The following is a 25,487-nucleotide window of genomic DNA, read 5'->3' as shown; positions in this document are numbered from 1 at the left end:
GCACGTGCGTGTGTGGTGTCATCACTGGGCAGCTGCAGGACAGGGATGTTTTCTTGCACTGAGCCTTCTGGAGTTAGATGTGAAACAATATTTATGCACTGCACCCCCCCTCCCCCTCCCCGCTGCCTTCTGAGCCATTGCAGGTCCCTGCTGGACTCTGGGCCTCATGTGTTTTCAATTACGCCCTCCCCTCCCTGCACAGGGCCGTCTAGGCTGTGCTGTGGGGCTGCTGCTCCTCCTACAGGCCTGGAATTTGCTCGCCAGCTGCTGGTCTCCCATCAAAGCTCACGTGCATCCTTCAAGTCTCTGGTCTGCTCCACTGGAGGGGTCTGGTTGAGGGGCAGCCTTCACGGAACAGACCTGCTGCGAGTGCTCGTCCCTGAGGATGAAGGCGTGACCACGGGCCCAAAGGGAAGTATATTAAATTGGGTGTCTGCAGCAGACACGCCGAGCGTGCGTTCATTGACGGAGCCCGCCGGTTGGAGCGTAGAGACTCAAAGGTGGTGGGGCTTTAGCTCTGCAAACGCGTGAACTCTCGGCAGGGACCACATGCGTTTTTTGTCTTCAGAGACAAGCCGTTAACGTGGCCCCATGAGTAAACCGGCTGCGTAGGTCTGGAGAGGCACGTGCTTGTCTCTAGGGAGAGATCAGTTAAAGGGAACGGAAGCCACAGCTCTGGGAAGGGGCAGGTCTGTTGATGCTGGCAGCCTCCTGCTTTCTGCAGGCTTCGTAGTGTTTGCCTCAGAAGTGGGTTTTTGGGCGATGTGAAGTCCCGTCCTTAGATGCTTCATTAGCATTTTTTGTGCAAATGCATATTGTGTTTTTAGATTTGCTAGAGCAGATTTTGAAAGTCTCTTTAAGAAGCAGAGCTTAGTCCTGGTGAAATCATGGATGCCTTATGAAAGTTTAGAGGGACAGTGCCCCAGAGGAATGAGCAGTTTACAAATGGATAACCCATTTTAAGAAGGGATAGATGATGTTGAAGAGGAAGCCTGCAGCCATGGACCATCTACATTAACTTTCACAGGAAAAAGTCTTGTTTGTGTCCTAATTGAAGGATGTAACACTTAAAACAGCAGCCGCCGCCAGCACCATCAGTGTCTCAAACAGCTGAGCGACATTCAGATCCACTGTGTGCAGATAACTGGCACATACACAAAAAATTCTACGCACATGTAGACTTCGGCCTCTTTTTTTCTTCTTCTTCTTCTTCTTCTTCTTCTTCTTCTTCTTTTTTGACAGGCAGAGTGGACAGTGAGAGAGAGAGAGACAGAGAGAAAGGTCTTCCTTTTTGCCATTGGTTCACCCTCCAATGGCCGCCACGGCTGGCACACCGCGCTGATCCGATGGCAGGAGCCAGGTGCTTCTCCTGGTCTCCCATGGGGTGCAGGGCCCAAGCACTTGGGCCATCCTCCACTGCACTCCCTGGCCACAGCAGAGAGCTGGCTTGGAAAGGGGGCAACCGGGACAGAATCTGGTGCCCCAACTGGGACTAGAACCCGGTGTGCCGGTGCCGCAAGGCGGAGGATTAGCCTAGTGAGCCGCGGCGCCGGCCGACTTCGACTTCTTTTAACATAATTCCCAGTACAAGTATCTTGCTGCAAACGTCAGGGTTTCATTCTTTTTGGTGGCTGAGTATTATTTCACTGTGTACGTAAAATTTTCTGCACCTATCGACTTGCTGATGGACACCAGGGTTGATTGTTTTTCTTGGTGACTGTGAACAGTGCTGGAGCGGACACTGGCATGCGGGTAACTCTCATGCTGACTTCACTTCCCTTGGATAGATTCCCAGAAGTGGAATAACCGGGTCATACAGCAGACCTGCTTTTAGATTCGGAAGAAACTCCGTCTTGTTCGCGCTGGTGGGTCTTCAGTCTCCTCTGTGAGCTCCCCTTTCTCTGCGTCCTCACCAGCCTTTGTGTGTCTTCAGTAATAGCCATTTTAGAGTGACAGGACACCTGTTGTGGATTTGATTTGCATTTCCCTGACAGCTGCGGTACCGAGCACTTTTCCAGGTACTGCTGGCCGCTTGCACGTCTTTCCTTGAGATGTGCGTGTTGGATCCTCTGCTCATCTCTCAATCAGGTTTTTTGTGTGTTTACATATTCTGAGTGCTCCTTTGTGTCAGGTGAAGAGTTTGCAGATACCTAAGCCTGCTTGTGTTCTGTCCACTCTCCTGTTCCCTTTGCTGTGAGAAGCGTCTGCGTGGGGCACACACTTCGTGACATTCTCCTCTTCCGATGATGATGTAGAGAAGGTTCCACTGACGCGAGTACACTCCCAGCACCCTCTGCGCTTCAGGAATGAAAACGGAAGTTCTGGTATCATCGCCTGGAAAAGTATTTCACACTGGACAGAGCTTTTAGATGAACAAGGTTTAGATATTTTAATTCCATTTCTTCCATGAACTTTTTGAACTCATACATACGCTCACGTGCTATGCATATTTGCTCTTTTCTTTTTGCTTACTGAGTTTACAAGGTGGTTTATATCCTGTTTTAATTTTCACTAAGAGCTACTCACATTTTTACTAATTCTATTTTCTCTGATTAGCTTATACTTTTTCTTTCTTTTGAAAGATTTATTTATTTGGAAGGCAGCATGACAGAGTGAGCAAGCACGTCCATCCACCAATTCATTCTCCAAATGACCAAAGCAGACAGGGCTGGGCAAGCTGGAGCCAGGAGCCGGGAGCTCCATCTGGGTCTACCACATGGGCAACGTGGGTCCGAGGATTTGGCTGTCTGCTCCTTCCCAGGTGCATCGGCAGGAAGCTGGACCTAAGCAGAGCAGCTGGGACTTGAACGGGCACTCTGGTGTGGTGAGCAGCAGCCTCACCTGCTGCACCACAGTGCTAACCCTAGAATTTTATGTACACAGATGCACTTCTTCTGGTTTTAACTTTTTTTTTTTTTAAATTGATTTGAGAGAGATGGAAGAGAGAGAGAAAGCCTATATTCTGGTTCACTCTCCAGCTTGGACAGGGTCAGACTATACTCCATCTAGGTCTCCCATGTTGAGGTAGGGACTCCGGTACCTGAGCCATCACCTCATACTTACCAGGGCGCACATTAGCAGAAAGCTGGAATGCAGAGAGGGGCCAGGACTTGAACCCAGGGACTCCAACAGGGAGGCGGGCATCCCAGGCAGCAGCTTAACCCCCATGGCAAACACCTGCCCCTCGTTCTTTGACTTTTTAATGTTATACACTTAAGTTCACTCATTTTTATCTGTTTTGTTCATTGATATTTAGGGATATATATTTTCCCCTCATTGCTCCCTTAGTTATATTACCATCGAAATATTTCTCCTCCACTTTCCTGAGGAAAAGACTCAACTGGAGGTCTTTGCTAGCTAGAAAGTTCTTGGTCTCTCAAAGAAGGAGGTACCTTTTTCTGAAGGGAGGAGAGAACTTCCACTTTGACTATGGAAATAGTCAAATAAGATCAGAGTTGGCGAACTCAAAAGGCTTCCATAGCCTTGGCAACCCATGACAAGAGCCTAGGGTGATTACTGACGCCATAAATAAGAGTGTCAGTTGTTAAATCAACAACAGGAGTCACTGTGCACTTTCTCCCCATGTAGGGTCTCTATCCTTAATGTGTTGTACTATGTGAATTAACGGTATAACTGGTACTCAAACAGTACTTTACACTTTGTGTTTCTGTGTGAGTGCAAACTGTTGAAATCTTTACTTAATATATACTAAATTGATCTTCTGTATATAAAGAGAATTGAAAATGAATCTTGATGTGAATGGAATGGGAGAGGGAGCGGGAGATGGGAGGGTTGCAGGTGGGAGGGACGGTATGGGGGGAGGGGAAGCCACTGTAATCCATCAGCTGTACTTTGGAAATTTTTATTTATTAAATAAAAGTTAAAAAAAATGTTCCTGGCCTCATCTGACACCCTGTAAACTGGAATCCCCATGGAAAGAGGGAAAGGACACAAGCAGTGTGTGTGTGTGTGTGTGTGTGTGTGTGTGTTTGTTTAAAGATTTACTTATTAAAGAGTGATAGATCGTCTATCTGCTGGTTCATTCCCCCAGTGGCTACAAAAGCCGGTGTAGGGCCAAGCCAAAGCCACATGGCTGGCAGGGCCCAAGCACTTGAGCCATCTTCTGCTGTTTTCCCAGGTGCGTTGGCAGGGAGCTGGGTCAGAGGTGGGGGCTTCAAAGGATTCAAACGAGCTCTCTGGTACGGGCTGCCGGCATTGCATGCAGCGGCTTAACCTGCTGTGCCACAGCATCGGCACCTGAGCACTGGAGGCCAGCAGGCACCACAGGTGAGTTCTTATGATTCATGGGATTGAAAAAAGCTGTCCTAGCATTTTTATTTTTATTCATTTGATAGGTAGAGTTATAGAGAGAGACAGAAGGATCTTCCTTCCGTTGGTTCACTCCACAAATGGCTGCCACAGCTGGTGCTGCACCGATCCGAAGCCAGGAGCCAGGTGCTTCTTCCTGGTCTCCCATGCGGGTGCAGGGCCCAAGCACCTGGGCCATCCTCCACTGCCCTCCCGGGCCACAGCACAGAGCTGGCCTGGAAGAGGAGCAGCTGGGACTAGAACCCGGTGCCCATATGGGATGCTGGTGCCGCAGGCGGAGGATTAACCAAGTGAACACGGTGCTGGCTGTCCTAGCATTTGTGATGTTGTTTTCATTGCTGTTTTTCTAGATAGCCTGCAATTCACATTTGAGTAAAGAATTAATTATATTTCTAGGGAACTAACTCTTCTTTGAGAATTTTTCCTCTACCCCTGCCCCAGCACATTTGGAACGAGGGCAGATTTGCCCACTTGGAGTATCGGTATAGGTGTCAGCCTGACCCACTGCACCGGCTGTCTGACATCTCCCGTGTCCTCATTTGTGTGTCTGTTTGGTGGTATGTGGCGACTTGCAGGAATCAAGACCCCTTCATTCTTATTGTGTATATGTTTTCACTTTGTATTTTCTACAGTTCATTCTTTATAAAATTGGATGCTATTTTGAAAACATAACGAGGGATCTGTCATGCTTATACTTTTATTCTAGGTACATCCGATATAAACTCATCGACCACCACTTCCTTTCTTTTTCAGTTTCTCTCATAAGTAAGGTGAGGTTTAAAAAATTACTTCGAGTTACTGTCTAAACCTTGCTCAAAAAAGTATCCAGTTGTCCCGGGCGCCCCACCCCATGGTGGTCATCCCGTCTGCCTGTGTCTGCAGATGGGTAGAATGCCCTTATCCTCGCTCGACAGTGACCACTCTTACTTAGCTTGTTGTGCACTACTGCACAATTTATGCACCCATTTGTGAATGTGAGACTACAGATAGAAAAAGGAGACACAGAAGCAGGTAACACACTCAGTAACAAATGAGACTTGTCTTTGTGTTTACCTGTTTACCATTTATTGGATACAATATTCTTAACAATGTCTTTTTTATACTGAAATAGCAGGTCGTGTTTACCTGTAGATCCCAATATGAGAAATGTGTACAAAATTGAGAGACTGTAACACAAAAAGGTATGTGGGAAAAATTAGCAAACCAAAGCATGATACATGAAGGAAGCACTATAAAATGACTGTGCTAGCTGATGTAGCTGTACCTTTAATCTGTACGGTGCTAAACAGCCTGGAGCCAAGTTTTAAAGTTACAGTGACAGTGGCCACACACATGGAAACAGCCTTCCCACCATCTACCAATGTGGCCTGATAGAAGGTGCAGAACTGTTGGCTCTGCCACTGCTTGTCCTGGAATCCCAAAAGGTTTTGATTTTTTTTTTGTCTGATTTGTTTTCCCCATCGTCGCTCTATTGAGGTGTCTACTCATAGCCATCAGCATAAACCATAATTGAACATTTTTTTTAATGAAACAATCATTCCTTTGGATTTAAAATGTGCTAAATTAAAGACTGAAACTTCATAGGATGCTTACAGGGGACATAGGATGTCCTTTGACAGCCGAGTTACAGGGCCTTCAACCTGGAGTTGCAAAATGACTTTAAATTGAGAATTACTTTAAGGGTGTGCTAAATCGTCACTATCCCTTCCTGAACTATTGCAATGACTCCTTACGCAGTCTGTCTTTTCCTAGTCTTTCTCCTATGAAACAAGCTTGCAGTGGCTGGACTAAAAACTGTCATTATGGTCCCAAAAGTAAAGAGGGGTTTTCTCTACAAAATGGGGGGTGGGGAATGACACATTCTCACTGCATGGAAACGTTCCCTGCACGGGACTTGCATAGTTTTCTTATCATGGTCCTTGTTTTACTGTCAAGAGTTTCCAAATAGTTTTAAAGGCACTGGATGCCGAGAGGGGACTTCAGAATGATTCTAGCGACCTGGGCAATCACAGCGAAGCTTGTTTCCATAGCCGACCCCCGCTTCTAACTGGAACAAGGCACAGAGTGGGAGGTCATGTGCCTGCAGGGGAACTCTGCTGCTGGACCTAGTTTGGTGGGCCTTGGGGCAGCCACACGCTGCAGCGGAACCTGCTCTGGCTGACCTGGAGTAGTGACAAAAGTAGAGGTTTGACCCTTGGAGACTGAAGAGACGTAGCATCAGATCTTGTCCAGAAGGGAACTGTCTCTGAGACACAGGGAAAGGCAGAAAGGTGGGTCTAGGTGTGCTGATGAGTCCTGGGCAGTAGCGGTGGCAGTAGACGGAGGAGGAGAGATGGTACCTGTGGTCTCCCCCCCCCCCCCCCCCCCCAGCCTGAGGGTCACACTTCTGGCTTTCGTCGGTGTTGGGAAGCTTCTGGAAGGCCGGGTGGAACTTGCACGTGCGTTGCTTGTGTGTGCCTGAGGCTGCCGAGAGCAGGCCACGTGTGCCCTGGGCCTCCTGCTCCTGGGAGTGCTCTCCCTAGTGGAGTCTGACGATTAAATGCGCCTCCTGTGGGAACACTGCACCAGGTCAAGGTGCGCTGGAGAGACCCGCCTCCCCGCTCGGGAGCTGAGGCCTCTAGGTGGTCCGGTCTCCATGGCTCAGAGTGCTTGGTAAACACGAGTTAAGGAACAGAGGGACGCTCAGGCACTCCCGTGGGCACAGAACAGGCTCTGTTCAGCACCATGGGCAATTGCGGGCTCCTAAGAATATTCTGACACAGACCCAAGTCTTGGCAGTTTTCCTCTTGGAGGAGACATTGATGTGTTCTATTGACTTGCCAGAGAGCAGTGGCTTAGAAGTTTTAGCCTGAGAATTCCTAGCGAAGTCAAGAAGGCATAAAAATGTCCCCTCTGAGACTAGTCGGGGTATTTATTCTCATGCGGTTTAATTTGTTGCTTTTGTGGTTTCTGTGATGTCATCCCATATGTGGAAGCTGGAAAAATTCACACTGGGAAGTGTAACCTCCCCACGCACATTTTTGACAATGGAAAATGTTATGCATTGTTTCTCTTGGTGGCTACGCATCTGACTGCATGTGTCAGGAAAACAAACTGTTAAGAGACTGCAGGAGATAAACTTTGAAACGGAATGCCTGGCCGATGAGCCAGGGCTTCCCTGGAAGGGGGGATCACGGGGCTACAACTGTAACGAGACGTAGGAAGAAAAGTGGCTCTGGGCCCACTCTTTGTCAAGCGCGTGAGCTTTCCCAGGGGTGGCATATGAAACCCAAACTCGCCTTATTTCTTAGGCCTGTACAACTCTAGAAATCTGAGTGTTGATTTTTATTTCCATCATTTGTGAAGAAGTTAGGGAGAGGAATCATTCAAAACGCCCAGCAACCTGGTTTGTTACATTAAAATGGGAGCTATTGCTAAATAGGCCTCACTGATAAACACTGCATCTTGGAAGGGCTCCTTTACCACTGCCTCTTGTGAATTGTACGGGGTGTGAGCATTAGGTCTGAGTTTGTCTCCAGGTGGAAGTAAAGGGCGTGGCTCTACAAAGCAGTGAAGTACTGCAGAGGAAAAACGTGCTGCAGCCCCCGTGTGGCCATGCCACCAGGGCTTGCGGTCACAGTTTTAGCTCCTTTGGTATCAGCCAAGGGAGAACCAGGCAAGGAAAGCGGGTCCGTATCCTTGTACTTGCCATGGGAGGGGCTACAGTGCCACACTTGCACCATAACGTTCTGTAAACCTTTCACCAGCACATCTTTGGCCTAAACATAGTCACCAAGTGTAGGGTCAGTTACAGTAATTTGCGTGTATCTCAGCAGTAGTAGAGTCTTCTGATGTAACTTTACATTTTTTCAGAAAGTAACTGTATAACCAACAGACGCATGCTCTGAGAGTTGGGTTTCCTCTTGTGTTTGTGACATGCATGTGTCTGGTTTATCCAAAGTCATGAACACAACGTTGCCTACGTACAGTGGAGAACACGGGAAAGGTCAATGTTTTGTTTTCTGGAAGGTAAACCAGGATTCTCGGTACGTACTTTTCTTTCTGCTTCAAGGCATAGGAAAACCATTGAAATGACCCCAAAAGAAGGCTTTATCATAAAACACTCAGAGTGAATTATGGAGCTGTTGTCAATTGCCTTCTAATGTGGAAGCTACTTATCTAAGTGTTATGTTTTTGCATGCGATTGGATTCAAGCGTCTTCGAGATCTTGTGAAAATGGTGCCCGAGCCAGACATTTGAAGAGTAAAGATGGAGGGGGCTGCCGCCCAAGCCTGCGTTTCATGAATATTTAGGATTAGAAAAATGTACTTTTCTTACCACAATCTTTGATGCTCAACACGTAGGCTGTGAGGGGCTCAGGGGTGGATTCAGGTTCTATGCTAAGCTTCCTGCGGCCACGCGGGGAACACAGGATGCTCCCCAGAGCACTGAACAGTGACTCACGGCTCCGTGTTCAGCGTCCCGACTGGGAGAGCAGACACGGGCCGCACTAGAGACCAGGGCGTGTAGGTGGTTACACTTCCTGCAGGCACAGTGATCCTAGCTGATTTTTCATAAGGTGAACCATGTTTTGAAAGGAGACTTTACCTGCCAGACTGACTATATCTGGGCACTGGTTCACACCTAATATACTTGTGGTCCCATGCCTACAGGATCATCTCAGCAGGGCTGCAGCTGAGCAGACAACACGGAGATCTGCTTAGCGCCCAACAGCGCAAGGAGGTGGAGGTGTCACAGAGCCGGGCAGGGGCTGCTGTTCCAGCACCACCACCTTCCTATTCTATACCCCGTGCTGATGCCGGCACGCTGTGCAGCAACACCACAGAAAGAGATGTGTGGTGTTCCTACTAAGATCTGTGCAACTGCCCATGGTTTGGCTTATCTCTGCCTGTTCGCCAAAATGTGCTCAGGGCTGGTCAGCTCAAGGTCAAGGTTCGGACTGCCCTACTGTTCCACTGCCTATCCTCATGTGGCCACATCTTAAGACTTCTGTCTGCAGCCCATGTTCTCTCCAAAGTTTCCTGACCAGAAGCCAGAAGCTTCCCTGCTGGCCCCCAGCCTTAAGGCACAGCCCCTGGGCGGCTTGCCTGTCAGCTGAGCAGGGACCCTAGGGTCTCCCTGAAAGTTTAGCACAGCCTGGACCTGAAGCCTTCCCAGCTCTGGCCCAAGATAGAGATTCCAGAAAATCACGCGAGGGTCCACTTAGGGTCTGTTGGGCTGTTCAGGCACCATAACCACGGGTCAGTGTGGGGAACTGCTTTCCAATAGCACCTTGGTCAGAGCGTAAACTTCCGGTCCAGAATCCCAGCAAGCAAGATATTTCAAGTTCACTAAAATATTAAAAGCACATCAAGCCTTCCTTCCACGGAAAACTCAGTGATGGTAAAAATGCTTACTACAGCGCACTGCACTGTAATAAACTCTCCACATAAATTAATAACTTACAAGTACCTGAGCCAGTAGACAGAGCACCAAGGCACAGCACAGCACCGACGGCAGTAGCTCAAAGTTCTTAAGATACTGGTGTTTTAAACATCGAATTCCTAAGGGTTGGTATAAAAACAACTCCAACTGGAGCTGGAAGATAGTGCAAACTTCTGTCTTCACTGTTGCGGCGGCTTGCTTCTCACTTAACGTAGGTGGTGTGGGTTCTGGGCACTTGGTGTGGACATTTAGGAGCAGGTCTGAATTCAGAGCAAATCGAGAGAGAGAACAAAACTGCGGTCAGAGGCCGAGGAGAACGACTTCTGTGGCTTCCGGGTCAGCTCCCACTGCCTCTCACACTGGGGCCTGTGAACCACGCTCTTGCCAGGGCTGCAAGATCCCCCCATGGCTTATGACTAACTCCTGCCGGAGAAGCCCTGTCCAAGGCCAGACTTCTCACCCCGAGAGACCCCAGGACAACACTGTCTAACTTTTCCAGCAGCCATGCCAAAAAAGAATTTTACTAACAAATTTCCTTTATATCTTAAGTATTATTTTTACCTGTCATCAATGCAAACTACATATATAATAGCCATTTTTGGGGTTACTATGGTCTTCAGAATCTGAGACCCAGCAAAGCTTAGCTTTTCCCATCCAGAGTGCACCTCGCAGCTACTGGACTGGGGCGCCGGGCTCTAGAGAACAAACAAAACTGGGCACACAGGATCCCTCGAAAACGAATTTGCAGGATGAGACCAGAATCGGCTCGCGCTGGTGTCAGCAGCCAGCAGAGCTAAGATTTGCTTAAGGGCATTTGAAAAAGGGGGACTGCCCCTCATCATGCCCGTGTAGTGTTTTTCCTCAAATAGAACACAGCAACTTTCAGGTCCACATGGAAGCCACAATGAAATAATTGGAATGCGGTGCAGCTTCTCTGTACTTAGACAGTCAGGAATGGAACCATTGTCCTGACCCTTTGGCCAGCTTCCCCTCTCAGATGTGGTAGGCAGCTCTTTCTCCTGCATCCCAAACGTTCTTCCCAAGAGCTACCATGGAGGGGGCCCAGTGCTGTGGTGTAATGGGTTGAGCCACCGCCTCCCATATGGGTACCAGGTCATGTCCCAGCTGCTCCACTTCTGACCCAGGGCCCTGCTAATGGCCTGGGAAAGCAATGGAAGGTGGTCCAACTGCTTGGGCCTCTGCACCCACGTGGGAGACCGGAAGAGGCTCCTGGCTTTGGATTTGCCCAGCTCTAGCCGTTGTGGCCATCTGAGGAGTGAACCAGCAGATGGGAGACCTCTTTCTCTCTCAAATCTTTAAAAATATTACTGGAAGTGATAAGTTTTGAGCATTCATTAACTTTGCTTTAATTTGTATTAGTCTAAGTTTAATCCTTAATATTGGCTAGGTTTAATAACCAGTTTGCAAAATTCCTAGAAATTTAATAGCTCTTGCCAACCAGTGTAGCTGGCTCCAGCATGCCGCTGAGTGAACCGCTCCACTTAAGCTACCACTCTGGGAACGCGTGACATTGAGCCACAATTGCTTCTGTCAACTGTGTGGGGAAGCCCCTCGTCAGGCCAGCTTACCTGCTGCCTGGCAGCTTCCTCACCTTTGCGTACCTCCCTTGTCTCATCTGTGTCCTCCAACCCTGCCTTAGGTCTTGGGACCCCAGGGCCTGGCAAACTCAGCCAAGGTGGGGGTGAAGGTTCTGCAGGTGGATGTCCAGCCTTCCACTTTGGGAGATGTGCCTGGGCCCCTTCCCATTGCCGTGGCCCTCCGGAATGGACTACCTGGTTCTACTTCGTCTTGATCTCTCAGGTGCATTCGGGCCATGGCCAAGAGCCACCCGTGAGCCTGTGATAGGAGGCTCACGTTGACTGCTTCCTGGTTTCTTCAGTTCTACTGTGGATTGCGCCCAGCGTGGGGAGTGCAGAGGAGCATGGAGGAGACCACCATGCCCGTGTCCTGGCTCGGGTTAATTCGCTGTCCCCCAAAAGTGCGAGACACCCACACACCAACCTGACGGGTGCTTGGCGGGGCATGGACCCCTGCTGTGCCAGGGCCCTCGCTGAGGCGCTGGAGTGCCGGGCCATCCTGTTCAAAGGGTCTGCAGGCAGGGGCTTCTGAGGAGGGCTTGGCTTCCAAGTTCCCTGCAACACACAGATGTGCCTGGACTGAGCACTGCTCTGTGACGAGACCGTGACCTTGGGGACTGTCAGGGCCCTGAGAAGCTGGGGCTGCAGAACCAGATGGCACACTCCCCTCGCCACACAGGGAGGCGGGGAGCTGACCTTGGTTAACCTTCTTGCCCAAACCTGTAACATCTACCAGTTTTAGCTATAGCTACAAACGTGGGCGCGAGGGCCTTCAGCTCCCAGGCTGTTCCCAGCCTTGCGAGTACAGTGAGGTGGGGGTTCCTCTGCCAGTGCTCCCCAGGGAGGGCTGCAGACTCTCCTGTGCCTTCAGACTTCTCCAACCAGGAGACACTGGTGGAAATCTCCGTGCGCATCAGACCCACCTCTTCCATTTTGCCAGAACCGCGTACCAGGACTCGTTCAACTGAGTGGATTAGACAGGATGACCATCCGCTCTCCATCCACGCAGGGTCAGTAAAGCAAAGATGGGTCTAGACTGCTCAGTGAGGTGCCCTGAAGCTCTCCACCAAAGTGTGCAGATTAGTTCAAAGTTCAACACAGTCACTCAAAGGACAAATCCGAACCCAACATAAAGAAGCTAAGGGTGGGGTGCTCTTTGACCCGAAGCCAGAGAAGGTAGCAGAACATGAGACTAGGGGTACGCTACTCCGGGATTTATCCAAAGACCAGTGCTTTGGGACTTGTAGATGTCACCTGACTTCTCGGACCCCCAGATTCCTCTGGAAAAAGGGGAAGAAGAAAGATCCATCTCACGCATTGTTGGGAGGGGCCGATAAAAACGCCTAGGAAGTTCCCGACTCAGACAACACTTAACAGCTGCGTTCCTTCATGCCCCGAATCTTACAGTGAGAAATACAACAAAGAGAGGTTTCACCTAAACTAGAGGCCCCTTGTTTTCACGGGGCACCTCCCGTGGTTGCCCACAAGTAGGGGGAAGTGAATGAGCACTGGCTATAGCTCTCCTCTCGGACCCCGTCTGGGCATGGGAGCCAGGGTGCCTCCTCCTCTGGGCCTTGGAGCCATCATGGAGGCACAGAAAGGGGAGAGAACAGCGACTCAGCTCACCATCACAGGACCCAGGACTGCAGACCTCCAGGAAGGCTCAGACATGGTTGGAAAACATTAGGGTGGGGTTTCCCACAGCAGTCATCACCCTAAAGTGGCATCCTGGCAACAACTGCAGCTCAGCTGGGAGACCGCCACTGGACACGTCTCCGCGGAAGCCACCACGGAGGCCTGCAGACCACAGCTGTGCGGGAAGCACGCCAAGTGGGAACAGTGGGCAATCGGGGCTGAGAAAAAGCCACCGAGAAAGGGACATTTCCACATTAGTGTGCGCTGATGTCAGCATTAACGGGCTATGGGATAGAAAAACAGGACCAATCCCTTAGCTAAGAATAAGGGCCAGTGTGATGTGCCCAAGGGCACGGCTGTGCTTCTACCCATTCGGGAAGCAGGGGCTTCCTTTTTGGGAGGAAGGAGATGATGGTAGTTCCTTCCTTGTAGGGCTGACAGGCTTAGCTGAGACCAGAGTTCTTAGCAGAGCACCTGGCCTGCAGTAACTGGGGAGTGTCAGCTGCTGCTTTACTGCCGTGGTCAGTGTCGGGGTGAATTCAGCACCCCACAGCGCCATAACCCTACCGACAGACTTGGGTCATAAACCCAGGCAACCTCCGCTTCCTATAAGGGGGCCGGAAATCATGAGCTAGATGTCCGTGTGTAATGTAAGAATGAACGCACAGACCATAAAACACAGTCTTTGGGGATTAAATAATTCATTACTAAGTGATACTAATTTTGCTAAAGTATGACTAAGCGTTTAGTCTTGGCAATAAAGATAACGTCAGGTTTTTATTGCAAAGGAGAAAAAGCAGGGTATATATTACAGTATGTCACAATATATTTGGATTTATCATGGAAACGTAGGAGATAATTAGGTTGCCCATTTATTTAGGTTTGCCTGGGACATTCCTAATTTATGCTTGTGGTCCTGTTAAGGCATTAATCACACGCAGACACGTCTTCTGCTTTAGAAGCTGAATAACCTAGTTACCATAGTGCTAAAAGCCCGAACAGCTGAGAGGCTGACTGAAAGCCGTGACTTCAGACTTGGGGACAGCATGGGTCCCCATCTGTCCCCTCTTGCCACGCCGGGGCACGCTTTGGATGGACACATCAACCAGGTTCCACGCCAAGATGTTGCCTGGATAAAAGCCTGACTTCCCGCCAGGCTACAGACAAAATGACCTTGGGAGGGTGGGGCTGGCCAGGGAGACGCGCCCTCGCTGTCCAGAGGCCGCAGATCGGGCCATTCCTCGGCAGAAGGCACCAGCTCACATGCTTTGACCTCCGAGGAAGGCGCGCAGTTTCCGCGCTCTCTTTCAGGTGGTGCTTTTGCCTTCGCCACAACCTGCAAGTGGGCTTCCCCCGAGAAGTCCAACTCGCCACAGAGAATAAAGTGAGAGGAGCTAAGAAGGGACTCCACACCAGCTTACTCACGCTTGAGGAATTCAAACTTCACCCCTCTCCCCTTTCAACTTCTTCCAGGTATTAGAGAGGAGAAGCCCACGAATGCTGTTAAGCAGAGTTCTCCCATTCCTTCACATTTCCGCTCATGTTCTTGTAATTTTTTCCCCAGAGGTTTAAAAGTATTTTAAAACCCAAATATAACCTTGAGCGTTAGGAATTCACCACTGTTACCGGCTTCCACACACAAACAGGAGCAGAAGTGTCCATTCAGAGACATCCCTGCAGGATACATGGGCGTCATCACAGGACAAAGCCAGAGAGACTATGGAGGTCCCGGATGAGCTTGCCCAGGGCCCAGGGCGGCACAAACATCTCACTGTCCACACCCAGCCTGTCCGTCTGAAAGAAATCATGGGAATCAGAGCTATAGCACAGGCAGTTAACTATCATCCAACTACCAGAAGAACTCATAGGGGAAATACTTCAGAACAATAGATCAGGCAAGAATAATTTCAGGCCAAGACCCAAAGGCACCGGGAACAAAAGCAAAGATAGACCAAACATCATCAACTGCAGAGGTGCTGCAAAGCAAAGGAAACGAGAGAATCCCACAGAACAGAATATTTTCAAACTATACATCTGACTTGGGGTGAATAACCAGAACACAGAAGGAACGCAGTAGCAAAACAATCTGGCTGAAAATGGGCAATAAGTCTAAATGGATACTTTTCAAAGGAAAACGTACAAATAGCTAATAGTTACACGAAAGAGCGTTCAGCATCACTATCGGGAAAACGCCAGCCAAAACCACGATGAGGTATCTCCTCACTTCCGTTGGAATGGCCATTACCAAAAGGACAAGTGACAGCGTGGTATTGAGGATGCAGAGGACTCCTAGTCCTTGCACACTGTTGGTGGGAATGTGAATTAGTGCGGCCATTGTAGAGTGTTAGGGAGGTTCCTCGAAAAATGGAAGTACCCGCTAAGCCAGCAATCCCACTCCTGGTATCCATCCAAAGGACGTGGAAGCAATCGGCTGAAGAGACCACCGCACTCCAGTACCTGCAGCACTGCTCACAGCTGCCGAGCAGTGCCAACAACCTCGGGCTCCACCCACTGACAGGTAAAGAAAATGTGGTCCATATGCACATTGGAATACTACTTAGCCATGAAAGGATGAAATCCTGTCATTTGCAACAACATGGTTGGAACTGGAGCTCATTGCATCAAGTGAAGTAAGCCAGGCACAAAGGATAAGTACCACATGGTCTCAACACTCACATGGAATCTTGCACTACTGATCCAGTAGACTTGGAGAGTACAATCATGGTTATGAGAGGCTGGGAGAGAGCAGGAGGTGGGAAGCCATGGAGAACGGTTAATTAACAGGTACTAAGTTACAATTAGATGGGAGAAGTTTTGTTTTGCCTTTTCAGAAAAAGCGAGAAGAAAAGTTCGGAGTCTTTCACCATGAAATGAATGTTTGAGACAGACATGCTTACCCTGACTTGGATTTGCACAGTGAGAATGCATCTGAACGTCACGTGGTACCCAGGGAGTTTTTACATGTCAATTAAAACTCAAGTCGATAAAGGAAATTCATTTCTCTGAAGATCTGTTATGTGCATATTTTCTAATTTTAGATAGCTTCATTGAATTGTCACAAAGTCCAGTGAGACACAGCTACTATTACTGACATTTACAGAGGGGAAGTTCAAGGGACATTTCTGAGGTCCCAAGGGAACAACAGGGGCTCATTCACTTATAAAACCTCATTGAGGGTGGAGTTGAGGAAGCAGATAAATCGAATGAAACAAGCCAAGGGAGATAAGTACGTACACAAACACAATACATGGTATTGAGGATTATTAGGTGCTGATCTAGAACAGATCACTACCTTCGTTTTAAAATGGACCAAACCTTTGAAAAAATAAGAAACAGAAAAAAATGCTTTTGATCTTTGGGTGGTCAAGCCTGTCTAGAATACAGCAGTAAAACTGGCAAAGATGGAAAGGCAGCTGATGAAAACACAAAGCAAATGAACCCTAAACCGTGAAGGATGTCCTACCTCACTCGTGGGAAGAGAGATCCAGGAAGCTTCCATTCTTCATGTACCCTGCTGGTAAGAAAAACGCAGAACTCGCCGTGTCGGGGAGTAGGACCTCGGACAACCCCAGAGGCCCCCGTTCCTCTCTGCGCTGCTGCTTTCTCCTCCGGAGCCTCGGATGCACTTGTCCGGCCTCGGGAGGAGTGAAGGGTCCCCCCTGGAGCCGTCCAAAGCGGCTGGTCGGCTGCTCTGCCTCATCTGTCCGACTCCCGTGTGCAGCTGCCCTCTCCGCAGCACCCGTGCGCTCAGGAACTCATCCCGCAGACATCTCGGGCAAGAGCCTGCCTCTCAGAGGTAGCAAATGATTGGAAACATTCCCTGTGGCCTCTGGCAAGGAGCAGCCAAGCAAGTCATGCTACGTCTCTGCCATGAACTACGCAGCCAGCGAAGAGAATGAAGTAGGCGTGCACAGGACTGATGCCGGAGAACCAGGGCAGAGGTCAGCACGCAGCGCACCGCCCTTTGAATTTACCCCGCGTACATTAGGCGGATCAAGAGTGGGTGGCATTCTGGTGGCCGCTGGGTGCTGGGTAGACGGGTGTCTCTCTCCTCTCCTCTGCATGCATTTTCAGTGTCTTCACAGAGAGCAAGAACAGGGGCTTTGCTTCTGGAAGCCTCGTTACAGAGGTTGCTTCTGGAAGGGAACCTGGAGCCAGAGGTGGAGGCGGATGCCTCGGTTTCTGGATGACCCTTTACTTTTGATTACAGGCACACAGCACCTGTCGGCACATGTCAAGGAGGAAACATCAGGCATCTGTTTCTCACGTGCAAAGTGAGTGGAAAACGCTGTTGGAACATCACCATCACGTTCACGACTGCTCTCAGAGGCTTCCTGTTCCCGGAAATGATCTCTCTCCAGAGCGCACGGGGTGCTGCCACGGGTAACAGAGACCTCTAAAGACACTCGGTGGGCTTGCTGTGTCAGTAATTGGAATACGGCAGGAAAGCTGGAACTTCCAGAAGTACTGGGCAGGTGGCAGGGCGAGCCTAGCAGGAGTCCAAGCCCTGTTAGCCACATTTCAGGTTCATGGAGGAATGGACTCCAACTGTCATTAGTCCAAGACTCCTTGAGTGTGGTGGCCCCATAGAGAATGACAGATGACTTGATGCTCAGTATTGAAAATGCACAACCATTCAGCGTGGGCCCTACCCTCGACTGAGTTCCAGGGGCTTGGTCTGTGTGTGCCTTCGAGGCAGAAAACCAGGTAAGCAGGTAACTCCTTGCTAAGGCAGCAGGTGGGCAAGGGAGCAGCAAGAGCCAGGGCCCCGCCCCTCCCTGAAGATAGGACAGTGGACCTTGTACCCCGCGTCTGAAGCAGAGGAAGGTGCTCCTCTCCTCTAGGGTCACTTGGCTTTTGGACACCCCCTGGTGCCTTGAGCCCCGCGCCCCTGCCTCAGTGCCAGAGCCCAACCTGCTGCCCCCTAGGAAAGCGGCTTCCAGAATTCCGCCCTCACCTGGGCTTGGTGCGCCTGAATTCTTTCCCCACTGAATACGTATTATTATTATTATTATTATTATTTATTTTTTGACAGGCAGAGTGGACAGAGAGAGAGACAGAGAGAAAGTCTTCCTTTTGCTGTTGGTTCACCCTCCAATGGCTGCCGCGGCTGGCGCGCTGCAGCCGGCACACCACACTGATCCGATGGCAGGAGCCAGGTGCTTATCCTGGTCTCCCATGGGGTGCAGGGCCCAAGGACTTGGGCCATCCTCCACTGCACTCCTGGCCACAGCAGAGAGCTGGCCTGGAAGAGGGGCAACCGGGACAGAATCTGGCACCCCGACCGGGACTAGAACCCGGTGTGCCGGTGCCGCAAGGCGGAGGATTAGCCTAGTGAGCCGCGGCGCCGGCCCTACGTATTATTCTTATTTCAAAAATGAGAGCTGACCTTTCAGGTGATTTTAAAACACTACTGTAATTAGCCAGCAACATAAAATTGCTTACGGGCCACAGAAAGCTCCTCCGAGCCTCCTTAGACCCATCCTCAGCCCCGCCTGCAGCGGCCCCCGTTCCTCTCTGCGCTGCTGCTTTCTCCTCCGGTGCCTCGGATGCACTTGGTCCGGCCTCGGCAGGAGAGAAGGGTCCCCCCTGGAGCCGTCCAAAGCGGCTGGTCAGCTGCAAATGCCCGCTGCCTTGTGTTTCTGGCAGATCGATGGCGAATCACACACGAGTCAGCGCAGGGGCGAGTTCGGCACCGAGCAGAGAAGGGTTCTCGGGTGCTTCCTGCCGTGTGTGTGTCCAGCGTAGCAGACCAGACCCTCCTCCTCTCACCGCCCCGCCCACGGCTTTGCCACCCGTGCCTCCGGGCTATGCTTTGCTTCACGCGCAGGTTGTGGCCCTGGAGAGCTGGGCAGCAGCCGGCTAGCAGCCACGTGAAGGCACTGGAGGATTTGCCTGGAAAGTCGCTGACGGCAGAGCTTGTCTCCTTGGTCAGGGCCAGGATTCGGGTGGGGAGCTGGCGATCCAGGAGTGGGCTCACCAGGGAGGAAGTGGTGTTTCGCGAAGGTCCATGTGCGCACCAGAGTTGGTTCAGCTGTCCTCGGTTTTGAAAAGCCAGACAGAACATTTCACAGGAGCCCGAATGTCTTCTATAAAGAGTTAGCTTTCCCGTTCAACGTGAGGTTGACCGATGCGGGACTTTCGGCAGTGTTTTCTTTCCTTCTGGAATGTTTAGATGGTGGATTGGAATGAACCAGGCAGGGTTAGCTGTGTGTGTGTGTGTGTGTGTGTGTGTGTGTGTGTGATGTGGTGTAGGCAGGGCATGGGGCGTTCTGCGGGGCAGCATCCGTGGATTCAATCTGTGCTGCCAAACAAGGACCCCTCCAAACACTCCCCCGGCACCTGCATGAGATTAATCCCAGTCGGCTATGTGTGATGGGAGAGAAATCATGGGCTTAATCTATAGCACATGTTTCGGAAAAGTTCCAGACAGACACCAGCCTGGAGTGAGAACTGTGGATTTTTCAGTGACTAATGTTTGAAGGGTAACATTTCCTTAGTTTCATAAAAACAGAACGAAAGTGTTTTTGGGGATCTGCTTCAGAGAGGGCCTGGAAGGGGTGACCTGTGGGCACGCTCACTGCTGCTGGGAGGTGAGAGCCAGAGAGAGGAGCGTCTTCCCTTGGGTCACACCGTCAGGGGCAGCCCTACTTGGACAGGTGGCGGGAGGAATCCACTGGGAAGGCGCTCATGGGCCGTGTGCAGACCTGCAACACACATGCACAGTACTGAGCACTGCTCGTCTCCTGGGGTTCATAGCTTTCATCAGATCCTCAATAAAGTCCAAAAAGTTGAGGAGGTGCCCACTGCCTCCCACCAGTGTAAATCCAGGCAAACTAGAAAAGCAAACGCTGAAGAGCTGTCAACGGCCAACAAGATAAACAGAAGAAATTCTATGTGGGTCCTGATAACAGACTACAAGCATGACAGGAATGGGAGAGTCCACAAAGGCAGAGACTAATACATTTAATATTCAAAGTCAGAATTCTTCTTATGCTAACAAAATCAAAATAAAATGACTTTAAACTACATCATTTGTTTAAAAAGAAATTCCTATAAATCAGGAATAAAAACTCTGCCTCTCAAATTGAAGAAAAACTAGGCAAGGGTTAGGAACAGACAATTCACAGAAGAAATACAGTTAATGGCAGTGGAATGCTGGAGCTGGCTGGTACTAACTCCTGACAGCCAATTCCCTACTCCTTGTTCAGTGATGTCACGTTAATGGCTTGAAATTGGACATGGTAGGGGTTTTCACAGCAGAGAAATCAGCTATAAATCAGGGCTGTTCGTATGTTTTTTTTTTTTTTTTTCCCAAAGATCCAGTTTACTAGCTTACCACTGGCTAATAGATGTATCAAAAGGAGTTTGAGTATATCAGTAATCAAATAAACACAAAAAGAAGGGATAAGTATATTTCATCCATTCCCAAGTCCTGCTAATTAAAGACGTCTGGAAAAAACTCTTAGCAACTGAGAGAAGACCCTGAGAACTGGAAAAAGTGAAGCACACTGGCTCAGAGCCCAACAGCTACTCAGCGCTCATTCTCATGCTCGGTTTTGTTTTTGTCCTTTCATGCATCTTGGTGTGGGTTCTGGAGACGCCCACAACCTGGAAATCACTAGTGGCACCAAACAAACAAACAAACAACCCGTAAAGCAAAACACTCAGAAAAGCCTGCCCCTTCCGGTCCTGAAAGAGCAGCTTTAGCCTCCTCGGTCTGACTGCAGCTCGATGCCAGAGAAAAGCCACGTCCCCCCCCGCCCCCCGCACCCAGCATCACGGCCATCTCTGCTTTCCATCCCTCCCTGCAGTAATGGCCACGTCCTCCTCTGGGATGCAGCCTGGACAGCACTTTTAATGGACCTCTCACTTCCACAGAATCCAAAAGAAAGAAGTACCAAAAGAAGAAACCGATCAGCCCAGACTTCTATATCCAGCAAAAATGTCCCTCAGGCATAAAGGCAAAGTGAAGACATTCTCAGATCAAGGAAAACCAAGACAACTGGTCACCCACAGACTCGCTTTCAAAGAATGGCCAGGGGGGCCAGCGCTGTGGCTCACTTGGTTAATCCTCCGCCTGTGGCGCTGGCATCCCATATGGTGCTGGGTTCTAGTCCTGGTTGCTCCTCTTCCAGGCCAGCTCTCTGCTGTGGCCCGGGAGGGCAGAGGAAGATGGCCCAGGTGTTTGGGCCCTGCACCCGCATGGGAGACCAGGAGAAGCACCTGGCTCCTGGCTTCAGATTGCCACAGTGCCAGTGGTTGCGGCCATTTGGGAAGTGAACCAATGGAGGGAAGACCTTTCTCTTTCTCTCTCTCTCTCTCTCTCTCTCTCTCTCTCACTGTCTATAACTCTACCTGTCAAATTAAAAAAAAAAGAATGGCCAGGGGCTGGCACTGTGGTGCAATGGGTTAAAGCCCCGGCCTGCAGCGCCGGCATCCCATATGGGTGCCGGTTCGAGTCCTAGCTGCTCCTCTTCCAGTCCAGCTCTCTGCTGAGGCCTGGGAGGGCATTGGAAGATGGCCCAGGTGTTTGGGCCCTGCACCCGCATGGGAGACCAGGGAGAAGCACCTGGCTCCTGCTCCTGGCTTCAGATTGGCGCAGTGCCAGTGGTTGCGGCCATTTGGGAAGTGAACCAATGGAGGGAAGACCTTTTTCTCTCTCTCTTTCTCACTGTCTATAACTCTACCTGTCAAAAAAAAAAAAAAAAAAAAGAATGGGAGGGGCTGGCACTTTGGTGTAATGGGTTAAAGCCCCAGCCTGCAGCGCCGGCATCCCGTATGGGTGCCAGTTCAAGTCCTGGCTGCTCCTCTTCCAATCCAGCTCTCTGCTATGGCCTGGGAAAGCAATAGAAGATGGCTCAAGTCCTTGGGCCCCTGCACCTGCATGGGAGACCCGGAAGAAGTTCCTGGCTCCTGATCAGCTCAGCTCTGGCCGTTGCAGTCATTTGGGGAGTGAACCAGTGGATGGAAGACCTCTCTCCCTCTCTCTCCCTCTCTCTCGCTCTGGCTCTGGCTCTCTGTGTAACTCTTTCAAAGAAGTAAAATAATTCTTAGAATGGCCATAGGAGGTTTTCCAAACAGGAAAGATACTGGAGAAACATGGATCATCAACAGTGAAGAACGAACAGAAGTGGCAGATACTTGGGTGAACGCAGTAGGCTCTTCCATACGTTATGTTTGGCTGGAAGCAAAAATGGTGTCATCTGACGTGGTTCTCATCGCACATGAAAGTGGGATCGAGGCATCTCCGTTACAGAGAGGAGGACAGAAGGAACGGAACGGTCCTGTATTCCACCTGAAGCGGTCAGAGACTGAAGCCAGCAGACTGTCACCATGTGCACGTCCTTGGCCTGTAGAGGCCGTTTCAGCCATGGCTGAGCAGGGGCTCCCGACGTGTGGTGCTGTGTGAAGACACGATCACGTGGTCTCTTACGGGCCAGGCATGCTGACAGGTATCTTACAAGGCACAGCAAAATCTCGTCTCACCTGACAAGGGATCATCCCGCCCAAAATGCTGATATTGAGAAACCCTGTCCAAGATCAGTCATACCAAAAACTACATAAAGATACAGGCTCGAAAACACTGTAGAGAAATCAACATGGAAAACTACGAAAAGTTCAACTAAACCACAGGCAAGGCGGAGTATAATGAACAAAAATTGGAGGAAGCAAACAATATTATAGTTAAATCCTAACGTGACAATAACTGCATTACATGTAAATGGTGTGAACAACCTATTAAAATACAATGACTGACAGAACGGATGGGAAAAACGTGAACCAAATAATGTGTTGATAAGCAATTGTTTTCAAATATTGTGCCATAGGAAGGGTAAGAGGATAGAAAAATATCTTCCTTGCAGATAAATTAAAAAAAAAAAAAACCTAGAGAGGATTTATTCACATCAGATGAAATAGATTTTAGAACAGATTACCAAAGCTAGACATTAAATAATGATAAAGTTTAATTCACCAAGAGGATACAGCACTCCTAATTGTGTGTATCATAAAAAACAGAACATATGAGGCAAAAAACTGATGAACTAAATTGACACACAATTATAGCTGGAAACTTCAACATCTCCTCTCAATAACTGATAGATTAAAATCGAGGTATTTGACAAAAAGTGAGGTAGTCTGTCAAACTGCAAGGCTTTGAAATGTTCAGACTGATTTAGTGCTAGCAAAGTGATGTGAGAAAGACAGTGTTGTAACAAATGTATGTGACGGTTCTGAAAAAACATTTAATCTCCATATCATGGGCTTCAAAAGGTCATACCATGTTTCCAACTAAATGTTTCATTTTTAAGATTCTCCTAAGAGAAAAATTAAACCCCGAAATCTATCTGCCTAGACCTGCATAACAGAGATGTTCTAAGAACATCAGAGATGATCGGTCAGCTTTTCACCGCTACAGCGGGTGCCCGAGAGGATCTACCTGCGAGGGAAAGAGGCTCATTTGCAGCTCACAGTTTTGGAAGCTCACTCCGGCTCAGGTGGGCGTCTTCGGTTTGGTGTCGGGTGAGGAGGGCACGGTGTGTGCAGAGGAGCGGAAACAGAGCACGCGGCAGGCAGCGAGGCTCGCCTTCCACAACCAATCCTCTCGTGGGAAGCACCTTGCAAGGCCACACCCCCAGCACCCAGCAACCCCAGACCTCCCGCCAGGCCCCCTCCTGCACACCACAACTGCATCCATCTTCACCCTCCCAGCACCCCAACCCACGGCCCTGGAGTTTCAAGTCCTGCATGGGTTAGGGAGACAGATCGCATTCAAACTACAGCAAGAGATAGCCAAATACGCCCAGTACTTGGCAAATACTTAAAAAAAAATCCCATCTTCAATTATAGAGCTTTCATTAAAATAACATTTTTGAATGCCATGGTAAATGTGAATGACTTGAAGGCAGAAAAGCAATATGTATAAAAGTTATGTACACAGAGGGTGATCTAAATTATGCTAAAATATACCTAACTGTAAATACATAAAAATTGCTAGAAGGAAACTAGTGACAGCAATGAAAAATCACCAGTGATTATGACGTCTTCGTGTTTTTCTTTTGCTTGATCCCTGCTTCCCCTCAAGTTTCCTGTTGTGAACCGTCACAGTCATGGTCAAAGCAAACTGTTACTTGCACAAAGAGCATAAAAGCTGACACGCTAGACACAGAGTATCCAATGCCGTGCTGGGACAGAGAAACTCCATAGGTGGCAAATATTTATAAACAGTTTTGAAAATGAAAAATGGTGTGCACAGTCATGATTGTCCCTCAGGGTGGCCACCTGTTCTGGATTCCCTGTCTGTTTTATTGTCCAAGCCTAATTATTAATAGTGCCACCTGCTGTACTCAAAAGTGCCATGATGTAGAAGATAAGTTGCATGGGTATCTTAACTGTTCTGAATATAAATAACAGTAAATTACAATGTACTCGACCCTTACTGTAGTCAAGGACCTGAACTAAATACTCTATGTGGAGGCTGGCGTTTAGCCACCCGAGTACCTGAATTATTTCCATTTCATAGAAGCTCTGAGAAGCGAAGCGGCTCACCCACGTTTGCACGTCAGCAACAGGCAGGATCTGGGTTTGACCCACTTCCCGTCAAAGTGAGCACCGGGGCTTACCTGGGCTTGCCTGAGCGCAGGGTTGGCGGGCAGGGGTCTGGCAGGGACACTGGGTGCCCGAGGGACCTGGTGCAGGGGCGGGAGCACTCGCTGAGGTGACTGGGGCACAGGGACGTCACGGTCGTTAAGGGGTCTGCTGATGTCGACGTTCGGACACTGTGGCCATCTCCTGGGACTGTCCTGTGGGTCAGAGCCAAGAGCCACGCCGAGATGGGTTTCACATTTAAATGACTCGAACCTAGGGATGTTAGCAAGAATCCCTGCCGGAGGAGCAGGGCAACTCATCTGCTGCAGCTACCTGAGGGCGTGCTCAAGAAATCTAGAAACTTCCCACCCTCCTTTCCCCCGAATCTAAAATAGAGGATTGATTTCAAAAAAAAGCTGGTGTGATGAACAAAGAGGCGCAGGACACTGAGAAGTGCCACGTATGGAGCCACGAACTCAGGTCTCAGGGGAGTGAGTCACCCAGACGAGGTGTAGAACAGGACGTGGCTGGCTGAGTGTGCCCAGGTCAGTGACAGCAAGGAGACAGGAGCCCCAGCAGCCAGGTGAGGGCAGGGGCTTGCGTCTGGAGACTGTCACACGGTCCCCTTGCTTTTGGAGGCAAAACTCAACAGCTGAAGTGAGGGACTCCTCCTCCCTCCTCTTCTCTCTCCCCCTTTATAAAAAGCTGTTCTGCTGAGGTATAACTGACGAGGAGTTAAGTGTGCATCTTCCAACTGTACAATCAGGCGATTCTGGACCCATGCGACACGTGTGAAACCGTCACGGCTGGCACAGCAGTGAACATGTGCCCCAGCCCGGCGTCTCCGCCTCCGCCTTCCCTCCCACGCCGCCAGCCCCTCATCCACACGGGGCTTGCAGTTTTGAGACTTTT

At 49.7% G+C, this 25,487-nt stretch overlaps 1 protein-coding gene across 2 annotated transcripts in view; it reads right to left on the bottom strand.

Annotated features, from left to right (window-relative positions):
- Positions 1 to 5,371: 5,371 nt before the first annotated feature.
- The window catches only part of ADAM12 (ADAM metallopeptidase domain 12), a 322,789-nt gene continuing 302,673 nt past the window's right edge, over positions 5,372 to 25,487 (bottom strand). Inside the window, exons 21-23 of one of the 2 annotated variants that reach the window (XM_008274835.4) lie at positions 24,611 to 24,790; positions 11,776 to 11,906; positions 5,372 to 10,013 (exon numbers count right to left, since the gene is read on the bottom strand). In XM_008274835.4, the coding sequence (XP_008273057.2) occupies positions 9,956 to 10,013; positions 11,776 to 11,906; positions 24,611 to 24,790 (369 nt within the window). In that variant the 3' untranslated portion in view covers positions 5,372 to 9,955. The remainder of the gene's footprint in view (positions 10,014 to 11,775; positions 11,907 to 24,610; positions 24,791 to 25,487) is intronic. The other variant, XM_008274836.4, reaches the window with a different exon arrangement.

Source organism: Oryctolagus cuniculus, chromosome 15, assembly GCF_964237555.1.
Source record: "Oryctolagus cuniculus chromosome 15, mOryCun1.1, whole genome shotgun sequence".
Classification (NCBI taxonomy): domain Eukaryota; kingdom Metazoa; phylum Chordata; class Mammalia; order Lagomorpha; family Leporidae; genus Oryctolagus; species Oryctolagus cuniculus.
Note: the sequence above shows the minus strand (reverse complement) of the source record. Positions and strands in the feature narration are given on the sequence as shown.